This window comes from Salvelinus fontinalis, chromosome 21, assembly GCF_029448725.1.
Source record: "Salvelinus fontinalis isolate EN_2023a chromosome 21, ASM2944872v1, whole genome shotgun sequence".
Classification (NCBI taxonomy): domain Eukaryota; kingdom Metazoa; phylum Chordata; class Actinopteri; order Salmoniformes; family Salmonidae; genus Salvelinus; species Salvelinus fontinalis.
Window position 1 is genome coordinate 6,510,006 of NC_074685.1, and position 16,791 is coordinate 6,526,796.

Here is a 16,791-nt window from a genome sequence, read left to right on the forward strand (position 1 = left end):
TTCCAATTTTCTTGAAGCTTGCTTCAGAGCTCGGGTATTTTCTGTATACCAGGGAGCTAGTTTCTTATGACAAATGTTTTTAGTTTTTAGGGGTGCAACTGCATCTAGGGTATTGCGCAAGGTTAAATTGAGTTCCTCAGTTAGGTGGTTAACTGATTTTTGTCCTCTGACGTCCTTGGGTAGGCAGAAGGAGTCTGGAAGGGCATCAAGGAATCTTTGTGTTGTCTGAGAATTTATAGCACGACTTTTGATGCTCCTTGGTTGGGGTCTGAGCAGATTATTTGTTGCGATTGCAAACGTAATAAAATGGTGGTCCGATAGTCCAGGATTATGAGGAAAAACATTAAGATCCACAACATTTATTCCATGGGACAAAACTAGGTCCAGAGTATGACTGTGGCAGTGAGTAGGTCCAGAGACATGTTGGACAAAACCCACTGAGTCGATGATGGCTCCAAAAGCCTTTTGGAGTGGGTCTGTGGACTTTTCCATATGAATATTAAAATCACCAAAAATTTGAATATTGTCTGCTATGACTACAAGGTCCGATAGGAATTCAGGGAACTCAGTGAGGAACGCTGTATATGGCCCAGAAGGCCTGTAAACAGTAGCTATAAAAAGTGATTGCGTAGGCTGCATAGATTTCATGGCTAGAAGCTCAAAAGACGAAAATGTCATTATTTTTTTTGTAAATTGAAATTTGCTATCGTAAATGTTAGCAACACCTCCACCTTTGCGGGATGCAAGGGGGATATGGTCACTAGTGTAACCAGGAGGTGAGGCCTCATTTAACACAGTAAATGAATCAGGCTTAAGTCATGTTTCAGTCAGGCCAATCATATCAAGATTATGATCAGTGATTAGTTCATTGACTATAACTGCCTTTGAAGTGAGGGATCTAACATTAAGTAGCCCTATTTTGAGATGTGAGGTATCACGATCTCTTTCAATAATGGCAGAAATGGAGGAGGTCTTTATCCTAGTGAGATTGCTAAGGCGAACACCGCCATGTTTAGTTTTGCCCAACCTAGGTCGAGGCACAGACACAGTCTCAATGGGGATAGCTGAGCTGACTACACTGACTATGCTAGTGGCAGACTCCACTAAGCTGGCAGGTTGGCTAACAGCCTGCTGCCTGGCCTGCACCCTATTTCATTGTGGAGCTAGAGGAGTTAGAGCCCTGTCTATGTTGGTAGATAAGATGAGAGCACCCCTCCAGCTAGGATGGAGTCCGTCACTCCTCAGCAGGCCAGGCTTGGTCCTGTTTGTGGGTGAGTCCCAGAAAGAGGGACAATTATCTATAAATTCTATCTTTTAGGAGGGGCAGAAAACAGTTTTCATCCAGCGATTGAGTTGTGAGACTGCTGTAGAGCTTAGCAACATGGTTCCTTTGGTTTTGTCCTACTGCTACAGTAATGTAGTGGACGGTTCCTGTGGTTATGTCCTACTGCGAGAGTAATGTAGTGGACGGTTCCTGTGGTTATGTCCTACTGCTACAGTAATGTAATTTACGGTTCCTGTGGCCAAGTCCTACTGCTACAGTAATGTGGTAGATTGTTCCTGGTGTTTGCCCTGTCCTACTGCTACAGTAATGTAGTTTACGGTTCCTGTGGCCAAGTCCTACTGCTACAGTAATGTGGTAGATTGTTCCTGGTGTTTGCCCTGTCCTTCTGCTATAGTAATGTAGTTGACGGTTCTTTCCTGTGGTTATGTCCCACAGTAATGTAGTGGATGGTTCCTGTGGTTATGTTATTCTGTTACTGTAGTGTACAGTTCCTGTCTCTATGTCCTGTCCTTCTGCTACAGTAATGTAGTAGACGATTCCTGTTATTATGGCTCCCTCTGCAGAACAGTTGAATAGAAATATCCAACATTTCTCAAGGTTGAGAAAGAGGACTGACAGGGTGAGTGAGAGGGTGAGAGGAAAAAGGGGGTAAGGGAGGATTGAAAGGGTAAGTGAGAGGATGAGAGAAAGCGTGAGAAGGTGAGTGAGGTGTATCAGAACGTCCATGTCCCTTGAGTGTCTGCTTGTGTGACAACCATTAGTGAAAACTGGGTCTATATCCACATACGTAGCGTCTCAGAGTAGGAGTACTGATCTAGGATCTGTCCGTATAATCTTATTCAGTATGATCAGCACTCCTACTCTGAGATGCTTTGTATCCACAAAGCCCAGGTACACCAGATGCAGTCTGAATGTGGAGCTGTGGAGTTTGTGAGATGCTGGAGGAACAGAAACAGGAGTCATGGGAGTCAAACAAACCACACAGAGGCTGGTTTAAAAGTAAAGAGCCTGTATATTGTTCTGCAAAATACAAATACCTTTTCATTTCATTGCCTGTGTGGGAAAATACATGTTTATTTACGTTAGCTGCCTTCGGCCTACTGACCCCTAATCTCTGAGTGCACTACCTACTGTGGTTAATAATGTTATAAAGTTCACTTAAAGAACACAATCCAACACGGCACCCACATAAATAAATCATCCAGGGACCTTCACTCAGATACCGTATTACATTATTGAGACGAAAAGTCCTTATTCTGTTGATAAAACTGACACAAAACATGATATGATTGAAGTGGATATTGCATGGAGCAGACCTATTTTGATGTAATCAAATTATACAACATTCTCAGAATCCCATTCAAACTATGATAATGGGTGTGGTAAATCTGAGGTACAGGAAAATTGCAGATATTTACATTACAGACAATTTTGATGATGAAGAAAAATAAAATAGAATGAAAAAAATACTGTAGCTGTGATGAGTTAGGATAGCATCAGGCTGTTGGTTAGAGTAGGATAGCCTCAGGCTGTTGGTTAGAGTAGGATAGCCTCAGGCTGTTGGTTAGAGTAGGATAGCCTCAGGCTGTTGGTAGGATAGCATCAGGCTGTTGGTTAGAGTAGGATAGCCTCAGGCTGTTGGTTAGAGTAGGATAGCCTCAGGCTGTTGGTTAGAGTAGGATAGCCTCAGGCTGTTGGTTAGAGTAGGATAGCCTCAGGCTGTTGGTTAGAGTAGGATAGCATCAGGCTGTTGGTTAGAGTAGGATAGCATCAGGCTGTTGGTTAGAGTAGGATAGCATCAGGCTGTTGGTTAGAGTAAGATAGCATCAGGCTGTTGGTTAGAGTAGGATAGCATCAGGCTGTTGGTTAGAGTAGGATAGCATCAGGCTGTTGGTTAGAGTAGGATAGCATCAGGCTGTTGGTTAGAGTAGGATAGCCTCAGGCTGTTGGTTAGAGTAGGATAGCCTCAGGCTGTTGGTTAGAGTAGGATAGCCTCAGGCTGTTGGTTAGAGTAGGATAGCATCAGGCTGTTGGTTAGAGTAGGATAGCATCAGGCTGTTGGTTAGAGTAGGATAGCCTCAGGCTGTTGGTTAGTCTATAACCTATTGTGGGGCTCTGCCCTCTTGTAGTCTACTGATATCATCAATCAGTATTGTATTGCATTGCAACCTGGCAACATAGAACAAAGGTGACTTTCAAAGTCAGACGTTGTGCTTCTAGGTGGGTTTACTATGTCTTCTCAGTAATAATATCTGACATCATATGAAACTGTCTTTAGGGAGGAGAGGCAGCCGTCCAGCTTCTGCTCTGTCTATACACGCTGACTCTGCAGTCTTAGATCTCTCAGACCCAGATTAGGCCTATTCCTGGACTAACACACACTTCCAATGGAGATTTTACATTGAGAATGCTTTTTAATCAAGGAGTGGCTTCATCTGGGTTTTGGAGCAACCCTTCCTAAAGAATGTGCTATTAGGCTAACATCAGTGGCAGGCTTTAGCTAAACATTTTCCTGAATGTTTGAGATCGATAGAAAATATGTGCACCTGCACATAACTACATAATAAACCCCAATACGAAGACAAAAACAAGCTTTTATCTATATTTTAACAATGTTCACATTATTTTAAGTATATTTTCAAGAACATCCTTAATTTCACAGACGTGGGTTAATTATTGGGTTAATTATTTGATAGAACTAGGTAGAAATATATACTACCAGTCCAAAGTCATGTGGTAACCAAAACAGTGTTAAACAAATCAAAATATATTTTAAGATTTTAGATTGTTCAAATAGCCACCCTTCGCCTTGATGACAGCTTTGCAAACTCTTGGCATTCTCTCAACCAGCTTCACCTGGAATGCTTTTCCAACAGTCTTGAAGGAGTTTCCACATATGCTGAGCACTTGTTACCTGCTTTTCCTTCACTCTGAGGTCCTACTCATCCAAACCATCTCAATTTGGTTGAGGTTGGGGGATTGTAGAGGCCAGGTCATCGGATACAGTACTCCATCACTCTCCTTCTTGGTAAAATAGCCCTTACACAGCCTGGGGGTGTGTTGGGTCATTGTCCTGTTGAAAAACAAATAATAGTCCCACTAAGCGCAAACCAGATGGGATGGCGTATCACTGCAGAATGCTGTGGTAGCCATGCTGGTTAAGTGTGCCTTGAATTCTAAATAAATCACAGACAGTGTCACCAGCAAAGCATCCCCACACCATAACACCTCCTCCTCCATGCTTTACGGTGGGAAATACACATGCGGAGATCATCCGTTCACCCACACTGCGTCTCACAAAGACACAGCGGTTGGAACCAAAAATCTCCAATTTGAACTTCAGACCAAAGGACAGATTTCCACTGGTCTAATGTCTGTTGCTTGTGTTTCTTGGCCCAAGCAAGTCTCTTCTTATTTTTGGTGTCCTTTAGTAGTGGTTTCTTTGAAACAATTCGACCATGGAGGCCTGATTCACGCAGTCTACCCTGAACAGTTGATGTAGTGATGTGTCTGTTACTTGAACTCTGTGAAGCATTTATTTGGGCTGCAATTTTTGAGTCTGGTAACTCTAATGAACTTATCTTCTGCAGCAGAGGTAACTCTGGGTCTTCCTTTCCTGTGGCGGTCCTTATGAGAGCCAGTTTCGTCATAGCGCTTGATGGTTTTTGCGACTGCACTTGAAGAAACTTTCAAAGTTATTAAAATGTTCCGTATTGACTGATCTTCATGTCTTAAAGTAATGATGGACTGTCATTTCTCTTTGCTTATTTGAGCTGTTCTTGCCATAATATGGACTTGGTCGTTTACCAAATAGGGCTATCTTCTGTATACCCCCCTTACCGTGTCACAACACAACTGATTGGCTCAAACACATTAAGAACGAAATTCCACAAATTAACTTTTACCAAGGCACATCTGTTCATTGAAATGCATTCCAGGTGACTACCTCCTGAAGCTGGTTGAGAGAATTCCAAGAGTGTGCAAAGCTGTCATCAAGGCAACAGGTGGCTATTTGAAGAATCTCAAATATAAAATCTATTTTGATTTGTTTAACACTTTTTTGGTTACTACATGACTCCATGTGTTATTTCATAGTTTTAATGTCTTCACTATTATTCTACAATGTAGAAAATTGTAAAAATAAAGAAAAACCCTTGAATGAGTAGGTGTTCTAAAACTTTTGACCGGTAGTGTACATTTTCAAAATACTATAAAGAGAAACCAATTGTTTGTGCAGCAAAGCTTTGACTTCCCATTTTATAATAATATGGCTTTGGGAGTTCTGTTTTAACTCACAGCACCTCCTCCCTGTGGCTTTGTCTATCTGGCTGGTAAAAGAGTCTCTCTTTCTCTCTCCATCTGAATGAGTAGCACTGTAGTGTATTTGACTCAGATAGTATTTGTTAGCATATGGCTGTTAAAAAGTATTCGGACTGAATTGAACTACAATTCCTAGGCGCCTTCATTTCAAGTGAGACATTCTAGTTGTCCAGGGTTCCAGCTGTATAATTAGAATATTAGAATGACTTCTTGATCGATCGATCACTATTATTCTATAGTTCCAGCTTTGTGCAACCTGTTGCATAATGGCTTTCACCCTCTCCTTCTATCGTTCTCTTCCTTTCTCCATCAGTCTTTCCCTCCCTTCTCTGTCTATCTCTCTATCCCTTTCATTTTCTCTCTCTGTCTGCCAAATCCTCCCTTGTTCTTCATTTATATATACACATGAATATGTTGAACCGGCAACATGAATGGGTTGTAGTGAACACTCACTCTGTCTGCTAGTCAGCCAGCTGCAGATTGGGACATCAGAGCCTAGGTAGCGTGCACGCACGCTCACGCACACGCACACACACACACACACACACACACACACACACACACTGACGTGTCCACTCACAGTGCCTGTCCTTGTGTCTCCTAGTATATTAGTGACTCACCAGTATCTTATCCATAGAGAGTACCAGACTTCTTCAACCTTTGTTAGTTTACATAGTGTACATATTCATTTACTGATTCCCTCTCTCTCCCACAAATACACAACACAGGCAACAGACCTCCCACACTGACTCCCCCACACCATATCCACCCTCACTCCTGTATAATATCACTGGTTGTCTCAAATCACTTCCTATTTCCCCATAGTTAGTGCACTACGTGGGCAATAGGGTTCCATTTCAGACCCAGTCTGTCACTGTTATATTCCCTCCACACTCCTGTAAATAATGTCCCTGTTATAGTGGAACACTCTCACTCTGCACAAGAAGAATATAGGGCAAATCTGAAATCGCACCCTATTCCCTATAAAGTGCACTACTTTTGGCAAGAGCACTATATAGGGAAAAGGGTGCCATTTTGGACACAGCCTTAAGAATAGTCATAATAACACTAAACGTAACTCTACACAAGCCCCTCCCCCTCTGTGAATCAGAGGAAGGCCTTATCATGTAGCCCAGCATTTTGATAGGCGCATTCGTTTGAGGGACGGGCTGTGGCGCTCTTCCTGATTGGACATCGGGTGTAGCAGGAAGTTGTCGTTTCCGCGGTGATCCTCGCGATCACTGCCATCGTATGAGCTGCCACAGCTGGATAGGCTGTCGCCAGGAGACTGCCCTGCCTCTGCCGGGCCCTGATTTGTTGGGTAGCCATGAGACACACCCCCCATCCCTCCGTTGACAAATCCGATGCCTCGATCTCTGGGCGGGGAGGTGGGCTCTGACTTGATGTAGAGGTTCTGATGGACATTCTGGAGGTTAAGGTTGGAGTTCTGACAAATGTTTCTGACAGAGGAGAGGAGAGATAGTGATTACAAAAGAGGGGGAGGAGACAGACAGAGACAGAGACAGACAGACAGACAGACAGACAGACAGACAGACAGACAGACAGACAGACAGACAGACAGACAGACAGACAGACAGACAGACAGACAGACAGACACTTACCCCATGTGTCCCAGTGCTGAGTGCTGTATATTCTGTAGCGGTTGTTGCTGCCAGCCTGAGCCTGTTACTGATTCCAGGTGGAGAGATCCTGATCTGTTACCAAACCCTGACAGGTCACCCAGAGAGTACTCTAAAGAGAAAGGGATAGAGAGGGGGGAGACAACAAAAGTTACACATCTTGGGCAAATCTGAAATTACTTCTTCCTTCTTCCTATAAGAGCTCTACTTTTGGTCAGAGATGGAGCTGAGGTCACTGTCCAGAAGAGATTAGATGAGTTTATTAGTCACATGCACAGGGTTGCAGAGGTAACTGCAGGGTACAGTGAAACTCGAATGTTCCTGAGGGAATGTCCATAGGAAGAGCAGCAAGGGGGGAAGTGAGAAGTGAATGAAACAAAAATACAAATAATAACACATATTTACAGAAGACGGAGTGGTAGAAGACGGAGTGCCTACCTGTGTCATATGAGGTGGAGAGGGCAGAGGGATACCCTACCATACCCTGCCCGGGCAGAGAAGGTGTTGCTATGGAGACCACGGGGGTAGCCAATGCCTGGGCAGACTGGGAGTGGTTTATTCTCTGGTTCTGAAACAACAAAATAATAAACTAACATTAGTACACTTGTACCAAGAAGGACTTAGGTCTATGGTCATTCTAGACATAAACAGATATTCAGCATAGCAACTCCACGTTGTCCATCTGTGTGATATCACACTACTTACCAGCATCATGTCAAAATCCTCACACTGGCAGCATGAAAAACAATACAACTTATATTAGAGTACGGAGGGGGTTGGAGTCAGAGGAACTGTGTAGGAGTCAGAGGAACTGTGTAGGAGTCAGAGGAACTGTGTAAGAGTCAGAGGAACTGTGTAGGAGTCAGAGGAACTGTGTAGGAGTCAGAGGAACTGTGTAGGAGTCAGAGGAACTGTGTAGGAGTCAGAGGAACTGTGTAGGAGTCAGAGGAACTGTGTAAGAGTCAGAGGAACTGTGTAGGAGTCAGAGGAACTGTGTAAGAGTCAGAGGAACTGTGTAGGAGTCAGAGGAACTGTGTAGGAGTCAGAGGAACTGTGTAGGAGTCAGAGGAACTGTGTAGGAGTCAGAGGAACTGTGTAGGAGTCAGAGGAACTGTGTAAGAGTCAGAGGAACTGTGTAGGAGTCAGAGGAACTGTGTAGGAGTCAGAGGAACTGTGTAGGACTCAGAGGTACTGTGTAGGAGTCAGAGGAACTGTGTAAGAGTCAGAGGAACTGTGTAGGAGTCAGAGGAACTGTGTAAGAGTCAGAGGAACTGTGTAGGAGTCAGAGGAACTGTGTAGGAGTCAGAGGAACTGTGTAAGAGTCAGAGGAACTGTGTAAGAGTCAGAGGAACTGTGTAGGAGTCAGAGGAACTGTGTAGGAGTCAGAGGAACTGTGTAGGAGTCAGAGGAACTGTGTAAGAGTCAGAGGAACTGTGTAAGAGTCAGAGGAACTGTGTAAGAGTCAGAGGAACTGTGTAAGAGTCAGAGGAACTGTGTAGGAGTCAGAGGAACTGTGTAAGAGTCAGAGGAACTGTGTAGGAGTCAGAGGAACTGTGTAGGAGTCAGAGGAACTGTGTAGGAGTCAGAGGAACTGTGTAGGAGTCAGAGGAACTGTGTAGGAGTCAGAGGAACTGTGTAAGAGTCAGAGGAACTGTGTAGGAGTCAGAGGAACTGTGTAGGAGTCAGAGGAACTGTGTAGGAGTCAGAGGAACTGTGTAGGAGTCAGAGGAACTGTGTAGGAGTCAGAGGAACTGTGTAGGAGTCAGAGGAACTGTGTAAGAGTCAGAGGAACTGTGTAAGAGTCAGATGAACTGTGTAAGAGTCAGAGGAACTGTGTAAGAGTCAGAGGAACTGTGTAGGAGTCAGAGGAACTGTGTAAGAGTCAGAGGAACTGTGTAGGAGTCAGCGGAACTGTGTAGGAGTCAGAGGAACTGTGTAGGAGTCAGAGGAACTGTGTAGGAGTCAGAGGAACTGTGTAGGAGTCAGAGGAACTGTGTAGGAGTCAGAGGAACTGTGTAGGAGTCAGAGGAACTGTGTAGGAGTCAGAGGAACTGTGTAAGAGTCAGAGGAACTGTGTAAGAGTCAGAGGAACTGTGTAAGAGTCAGAGGAACTGTGTAGGAGTCAGAGGAACTGTGTAGGAGTCAGAGGAACTGTGTAGGAGTCAGAGGAACTGTGTAGGAGTCAGAGGAACTGTGTAGGAGTCAGAGGAACTGTGTAGGAGTCAGAGGTACTGTGTAAGAGTCAGAGGAACTGTGTAGGAGTCAGAGGAACTGTGTAGGAGTCAGAGGAACTGTGTAAGAGTCAGAGGAACTGTGTAGGAGTCAGAGGAACTGTGTAGGAGTCAGAGGAACTGTGTAGGAGTCAGAGGAACTGTGTAAGAGTCAGAGGTACTGTGTAAGAGTCAGAGGAACTGTGTAAGAGTCAGAGGAACTGTGTAGGAGTCAGAGGAACTGTGTAAGAGTCAGAGGAACTGTGTAAGAGTCAGAGGAACTGTGTAGGAGTCAGAGGAACTGTGTAGGAGTCAGAGGAACTGTGTAGGAGTCAGAGGAACTGTGTAGGAGTCAGCGGAACTGTGTAAGAGTCAGCGGAACTGTGTAGGAGTCAGCGGAACTGTGTAAGAGTCAGAGGAACTGCGTAAGAGTCAGAGGAACTGCGTAGGAGTCAGAGGAACTGCGTAGGAGTCAGAGGAACTGCGTAGGAGTCAGAGGAACTGCGTAGGAGTCAGAGGTACTGCGTAGGAGTCAGAGGAACTGCGTAAGAGTCAGAGGAACTGCGTAGGAGTCAGAAGAACTGCGTGGGAGTCAGAGGAACTGCGTGGGAGTCAGAGGAACTGCGTGGGAGTCAGAGGAACTGCGTAGGAGTCAGAGGTACTGCGTAGGAGTCAGAGGAACTGCGTAGGAATCAGAGGAACTGCGTAGGAGTCAGAGGAACTGTGTAGGAGTCAGAGGAACTGTGTAGGAGTCAGAGGAACTGTGTAAGAGTCAGAGGAACTGTGTAGGAGTCAGAGGAACTGTGTAGGAGTCAGAGGAACTGTGTAGGAGTCAGAGGAACTGTGTAGGAGTCAGAGGAACTGTGTAAGAGTCAGAGGAACTGTGTAAGAGTCAGAGGAACTGTGTAAGAGTCAGAGGAACTGTGTAGGAGTCAGAGGAACTGTGTAAGAGTCAGAGGAACTGTGTAGGAGTCAGAGGAACTGTGTAGGAGTCAGAGGAACTGTGTAGGAGTCAGAGGAACTGTGTAGGAGTCAGCGGAACTGTGTAAGAGTCAGCGGAACTGTGTAAGAGTCAGAGGAACTGTGTAAGAGTCAGAGGAACTGCGTAGGAGTCAGAGGAACTGCGTAGGAGTCAGAGGAACTGCGTAGGAGTCAGAGGAACTGCGTAGGAGTCAGAGGAACTGCGTAGGAGTCAGAGGTACTGCGTAGGAGTCAGAGGAACTGCGTAAGAGTCAGAGGAACTGCGTAGGAGTCAGAGGAACTGCGTGGGAGTCAGAGGAACTGCGTGGGAGTCAGAGGAACTGCGTAGGAGTCAGAGGTACTGCGTAGGAGTCAGAGGAACTGCGTAGGAATCAGAGGACATGTGTAAGAGTCAGAGGAACTGTGTAGGAGTCAGAGGAACTGTGTAGGAGTCAGAGGTACTGTGTAGGAGTCAGAGGAACTGTGTAAGAGTCAGAGGAACTGTGTAGGAGTCAGAGGAACTGTGTAAGAGTCAGAGGAACTGTGTAAGAGTCAGAGGAACTGTGTAGGAGTCAGAGTAACTGTGTAGGAGTCAGAGGAACTGTGTGGGAGTCAGAGGAACTGTGTAGGAGTCAGAGGTACTGTGTAGGAGTCAGAGGTACTGTGTAGGAGTCAGAGGAACTGTGTAGGAGTCAGAGGAACTGTGTAAGAGTCAGAGGAACTGTGTAGGAGTCAGAGGAACTGTGTAGGAGTCAGAGGAACTGTGTAGGAGTCAGAGGAACTGTGTAGGAGTCAGAGAAACTGTGTAGGAGTCAGAGGAACTGTGTAAGAGTCAGAGGAACTGTGTAGGAGTCAGAGGAACTGTGTAGGAGTCAGAGGAACTGTGTAGGAGTCAGAGGAACTGTGTAGGAGTCAGAGGAACTGTGTAGGAGTCAGAGGAACTGTGTAAGAGTCAGAGGAACTGTGTAAGAGTCAGAGGAACTGTGTAAGAGTCAGAGGAACTGTGTAGGAGTCAGAGGAACTGTGTAGGAGTCAGAGGAACTGTGTAGGAGTCAGATGAACTGTGTAGGAGTCAGAGGAACTGTGTAGGAGTCAGAGGAACTGTGTAAGAGTCAGAGGAACTGTGTAAGAGTCAGAGGTACTGTGTAGGAGTCAGAGGAACTGTGTAAGAGTCAGAGGAACTGTGTAGGAGTCAGAGGAACTGTGTAGGAGTCAGAGGAACTGTGTAAGAGTCAGGGGAACTGTGTAGGAGTCAGAGGAACTGTGTAGGAGTCAGAGGAACTGTGTAGGAGTCAGAGGAACTGTGTAGGAGTCAGAGGAACTGTGTAAGAGTCAGAGGAACTGTGTAGGAGTCAGAGGAACTGTGTAGGAGTCAGAGGAACTGTGTAAGAGTCAGCGGAACTGTGTAGGAGTCAGAGAAACTGTGTAGGAGTCAGAGGAACTGTGTAGGAGTCAGAGGAACTGTGTAAGAGTCAGGGGAACTGTGTAGGAGTCAGAGGAACTGTGTAGGAGTCAGAGGAACTGTGTAGGAGTCAGAGGAACTGTGTAGGAGTCAGAGGAACTGTGTAGGAGTCAGAGGAACTGTGTAGGAGTCAGAGGAACTGTGTAAGAGTCAGAGGAACTGTGTAAGAGTCAGAGGTACTGTGTAGGAGTCAGAGGAACTGTGTAAGAGTCAGAGGAACTGTGTAGGAGTCAGAGGTACTGTGTAGGAGTCAGAGGAACTGTGTAAGAGTCAGGAAGGTTCTAACTGTCTCAGGGGAGATGGAGAAAGAGGAGATAGACAGATGTAGGGAGGAGATAGACAGAGATGTAGGGAGGAGATAGACAGAGATGTAGGGAGGAGATAGACAGAGATGGAGGGAGGAGATAGACAGAGATGAAGGGAGGAGATAGACAGAGATGGAGGGAGGAGATAGACAGAGATGGAGAAAGAGGAGATAGACAGAGATGGAGAAAGAGGAGATAGACAGAGATGGAGGGAGGAGATAGACAGAGATGGAGGGAGGAGATAGACAGAGATGGAGGGAGGAGAAAGACAGAGATGGAGAAAGAGATGGAGGGAGGAGAAAGACAGAGATGGAGAAAGAGATGGAGGGAGGAGATAGACAGAGATGGAGGGAGGAGACAGACAGAGATGGAGAAAGAGGAGATAGACAGAGATGGAGAAAGAGGAGATAGACAGAGATGGAGAAAGAGGAGATAGACAGAGATGGAGAAAGAGGAGATAGACAGAGATGGAGAAAGAGGAGATAGACAGAGATGGAGAAAGAGGAGATAGACAGAGATGGAGAAAGAGGAGATAGACAGAGATGGAGGGAGGAGATAGACAGAGATGGAGGGAGGAGATAGACAGAGATGGAGAAAGAGGAGATAGACAGAGATGGAGAAAGAGGAGATAGACAGAGATGGAGGGAGGAGATAGACAGAGATGGAGGGAGGAGATAGACAGAGATGGAGGGAGGAGAAAGACAGAGATGGAGAAAGAGATGGAGGGAGGAGAAAGACAGAGATGGAGAAAGAGATGGAGGGAGGAGATAGACAGAGATGGAGAAAGAGGAGATAGACAGAGATGGAGAAAGAGGAGATAGACAGAGATGGAGAAAGAGGAGATAGACAGAGATGGAGAAAGAGGAGATAGACAGAGATGGAGAAAGAGGAGATAGACAGAGATGGAGAAAGAGGAGATAGACAGAGATGGAGAAAGAGGAGATAGACAGAGATGGAGGGAGGAGATAGACAGAGATGGAGGGAGGAGATAGACAGAGATGTAGGGAGGAGATAGAAAGAGATGGAGGGAGGAGAAAGACAGAGATGGAGAAAGAGATGGAGGGAGGAGAAAGACAGAGATGGAGAAAGAGATGGAGGGAGGAGATAGACAGAGATGGAGGGAGGAGACAGACAGAGATGGAGAAAGAGGAGATAGACAGAGATGGAGGGAGGAGATAGACAGAGATGGAGAAAGAGGAGATAGACAGAGATGTAGGGAGGAGATAGACAGAGATGGATAAAGAGGAGATAGACAGAGATGTAGGGAGGAGATAGACAGAGATGGAGAAAGAGGAGATAGACAGAGATGGAGAAAGAGGAGATAGACAGAGATGGAGGGAGGAGAAAGACAGAGATGGAGAAAGAGATGGAGGGAGGAGAAAGACAGAGATGGAGAAAGAGATGGAGGGAGGAGATAGACAGAGATGGAGGGAGGAGACAGACATAGATGGAGAAAGAGGAGATAGACAGAGATGGAGGGAGGAGATAGACAGAGATGGAGAAAGAGGAGATAGACAGAGATGGAGGGAGGAGATAGACAGAGATGGAGAAAGAGGAGATAGACAGAGATGGAGAAAGAGGAGATAGACAGAGATGGAGAAAGATGAGATAGACAGAGATGTAGGGAGGAGATAGACAGAGATGTAGGGAGGAGATAGACAGAGATGTAGGGAGGAGATAGACAGAGATGGAGAAAGAGGAGATAGACAGAGATGTAGGGAGGAGATAGACAGAGATGTAGCGAGGAGATAGACAGAGATGTAGGGAGGAGATAGACAGAGATGGAGAAAGAGGAGATAGACAGAGATGGAGAAAGAGGAGATAGACAGAGATGTAGGGAGGAGATAGACAGAGATGTAGGGAGGAGATAGACAGAGATGTAGGGAGGAGATAGACAGAGATGTAGGGAGGAGATAGACAGAGATGGAGAAAGAGGAGATAGACAGAGATGTAGGGAGGAGATAGACAGAGATGTAGGGAGGAGATAGACAGAGATGGAGAAAGAGGAGATCACTCACGATGGAGGGAGGAGATAGACAGAGATGGAGAAAGAGGAGATCACTCACGATGGAGGGCATGTTGTTCTTGTTGCCAGGGGGCAGCAGCGGGCGGAGGTCCGGCTTGCGGTTGCCACTCAGGGTCATGGAGTTCATCGGGGGCGAAGTCTTGGCCATGCCTCCTGGAGACAGCAGCCCCGGGGAGGTACGATGGTTACCATAGTTACCGCTACCTAGGAGACGGATGGACAGGAGAATACTGTATGTTTTTCTTGTCTAACCTGGGAGGACACATTGAAACTGGAATCATAATAGGCCTAATAATAATAGTGAAGACATCAAAACTATGAAATAACTCATTATGAATCATGTAGTAACCAAATCAAAATATATTTTATATTTCAGATTCTTTAAAGTAGCCACCCTTTACCATATGTGCTATTTCATAGTTTTGATGTCTTCACTATTATTATAGAATGTAGAAAATAGTAAAAATAAAGAAAAACCCTGGAATGAGTAGGTGTTCTAAAACGTTTGACTGGTACTGTACATTATCAATGCATCAGACATTAGAAAAGACGGCATGTAAAGTAAATAGCATAGTTAACTCACCAGTGGTGGAGACGGTGTTAGACAGCTCTGAACCCATCATCCCTCCTGAGTTTCCAGCCCTGGGGGGTTGGTGTGTGTGTTGGGGTCCAGGCGATATGCTGTTCCTCTGCAGGCCAGGGTGTGTGTGTTGGGGTCCAGGCGACATGCTGTTCCTCTGCAGGCCAGGGTGTGTGTGTTGGGGTCCAGGCGATATGCTGTTCCTCTGCAGGCCAGGGTGTGTGTGTTGGGGTCCAGGCGATATGCTGTTCCTCTGCAGGCCAGGGTGTGTGTGTTGGGGTCCAGGCGATATGCTGTTCCTCTGCAGGCCAGGGTGTGTGTGTTGGGGTCCAGGCGATATGCTGTTCCTCTGCAGGCCAGGGTGTGTGTGTTGGGGTCCAGGCGACATGCTGTTCCTCTGCAGGCCAGGGTGTGTGTGTTGGGGTCCAGGCGATATGCTGTTCCTCTGCAGGCCAGGATGTGTGTGTTGGGGTCCAGGCGACATGCTGTTCCTCTGCAGGCCAGGGTGTGTGTGTTGGGGTCCAGGCGATATGCTGTTCCTCTGCAGGCCAGGGTGTGTGTGGCAAAGGGGCAGAAGATTGTGGTTATACAAGGATCCCCCCACCCCGGGGTGAGAGTGTAGTAGTCCACTGTTGTTTTGGCCCTGGATGGAGCCAACCATGTCGTAGTTAGGCGGGGGGGGAGCCTGCTGGACAGAGACAGACACCAGGGTTAGCAAGGCAAATGGAGAAGTGGAACAGGCATGAGTGGATACACACACAGGTCCAGTTGTACTTACACAGAGTCTCTGTCTGCTGATCAGGAGGTCAATGTCTTCATTGATCTTGCGGTATTTGTCCTCTGACTCGGGGCTCTGACCAGCAGAGTCGTCTGCCTCGATGTCGGGACTGTCACAACCATTTAGACCCTTCTTACGCAGAATCTGAGAGAGACAGACACAGAGAGAGAGAGACAGACACAGAGAGAGAGACAGAGAGAGAGAGACAGGCACAGAGAGAGAGAGAGACAGAGAGAGAAAAGAGCCGAGCCGTTAAATTCAGAAAAGAGCCGTTAAATTCTACAACCACCTAAAAGGAAGCGATTCCCAAACCTTCCATAACAAAGCCATCACCTACAGAGAGATGAACCTGGAGAAGAGTCCCCTAAGCAAACTGGTCCTAGGGCTCTGTTCACAAACACAAACACACCCCACAAAGCCCCAGGACAACAGCACAATTAGACCCAACCAAATCATGAGAAAACAAAAAGATAATTACTTGACACATTGGAAAGAATTAACAAAAAAACAGAGCAAACTAGAATGCTATTTGGCCCTAAACAGAGAGTACACAGTGGCAGAATACCTGACCACTGTGACTGACCCAAACTTAAGGAAAGCTTTGACTATGTACAGACTCAGTGAGCATAGCCTTGCTATTGAGAAAGGCCGCCGTAGGCAGACATGGCTCTCAAGAGAAGACAGGCTATGTGCACACTGCCCACAAAATGAGGTGGAAACCGAGCTGCACTTCCTAACCTCCTGCCCAATGTATGACCATATTAGAGACACATATTTCCCTCAGATCACACAGATCCACAAAGAATTCGAAAACAAATCCAATTTTGATAAACTCCCATATCTACTGGGTGAAATTCCACAGTGTGCCATCACAGCAGCAAGATTTGTGACCTGTTGCCACAAGAAAAGGGCAACCAGTGAAAAACAAACACCATTGTAAATACAACCCATATTTATGCTTACTTATTTTAACTTGTGTGCTTTAACCATTTGTACATTGTTACAACACTGTATATATTTAATATGCCACTCGTAATGTCTTTATTGTTTTGAAACTTCTGTATGTGTAATGTTTACTGTTAATTCGTTTTGTTTGTTTCACTTTTGTGTATTGTCTACCTCATTTGCTTTGGCAATGTTAACACATGTTTCCCATGCCAATAAAGCCCCTTGAATTGAATTGAATTGAATTGACAGAGAGAGAGACAGACACAGAGAGAGAGAC

At 45.9% G+C, this 16,791-nt stretch overlaps 1 protein-coding gene across 4 annotated transcripts in view; it reads right to left on the minus strand.

The window, feature by feature from the left end:
* Window positions 1-2,277: 2,277 nt before the first annotated feature.
* LOC129818089 (myocyte-specific enhancer factor 2A-like) overlaps window positions 2,278-16,791 on the minus strand; it is a 27,918-nt gene continuing 13,404 nt past the window's right edge. The window contains exons 3-9 of one of the 4 annotated variants that reach the window (XM_055873651.1): window positions 15,567-15,710; window positions 14,792-15,476; window positions 14,249-14,412; window positions 7,951-7,974; window positions 7,684-7,813; window positions 7,228-7,357; window positions 2,278-7,065 (exon numbers count right to left, since the gene is read on the minus strand). In XM_055873651.1, coding sequence (XP_055729626.1) covers window positions 6,729-7,065; window positions 7,228-7,357; window positions 7,684-7,813; window positions 7,951-7,974; window positions 14,249-14,412; window positions 14,792-15,476; window positions 15,567-15,710 — 1,614 coding nt within the window. In that variant the 3' untranslated portion in view covers window positions 2,278-6,728. The remainder of the gene's footprint in view (window positions 7,066-7,227; window positions 7,358-7,683; window positions 7,814-7,950; window positions 7,975-14,248; window positions 14,413-14,791; window positions 15,477-15,566; window positions 15,711-16,791) is intronic. The other 3 variants (XM_055873649.1, XM_055873652.1, XM_055873650.1) reach the window with 3 other exon arrangements.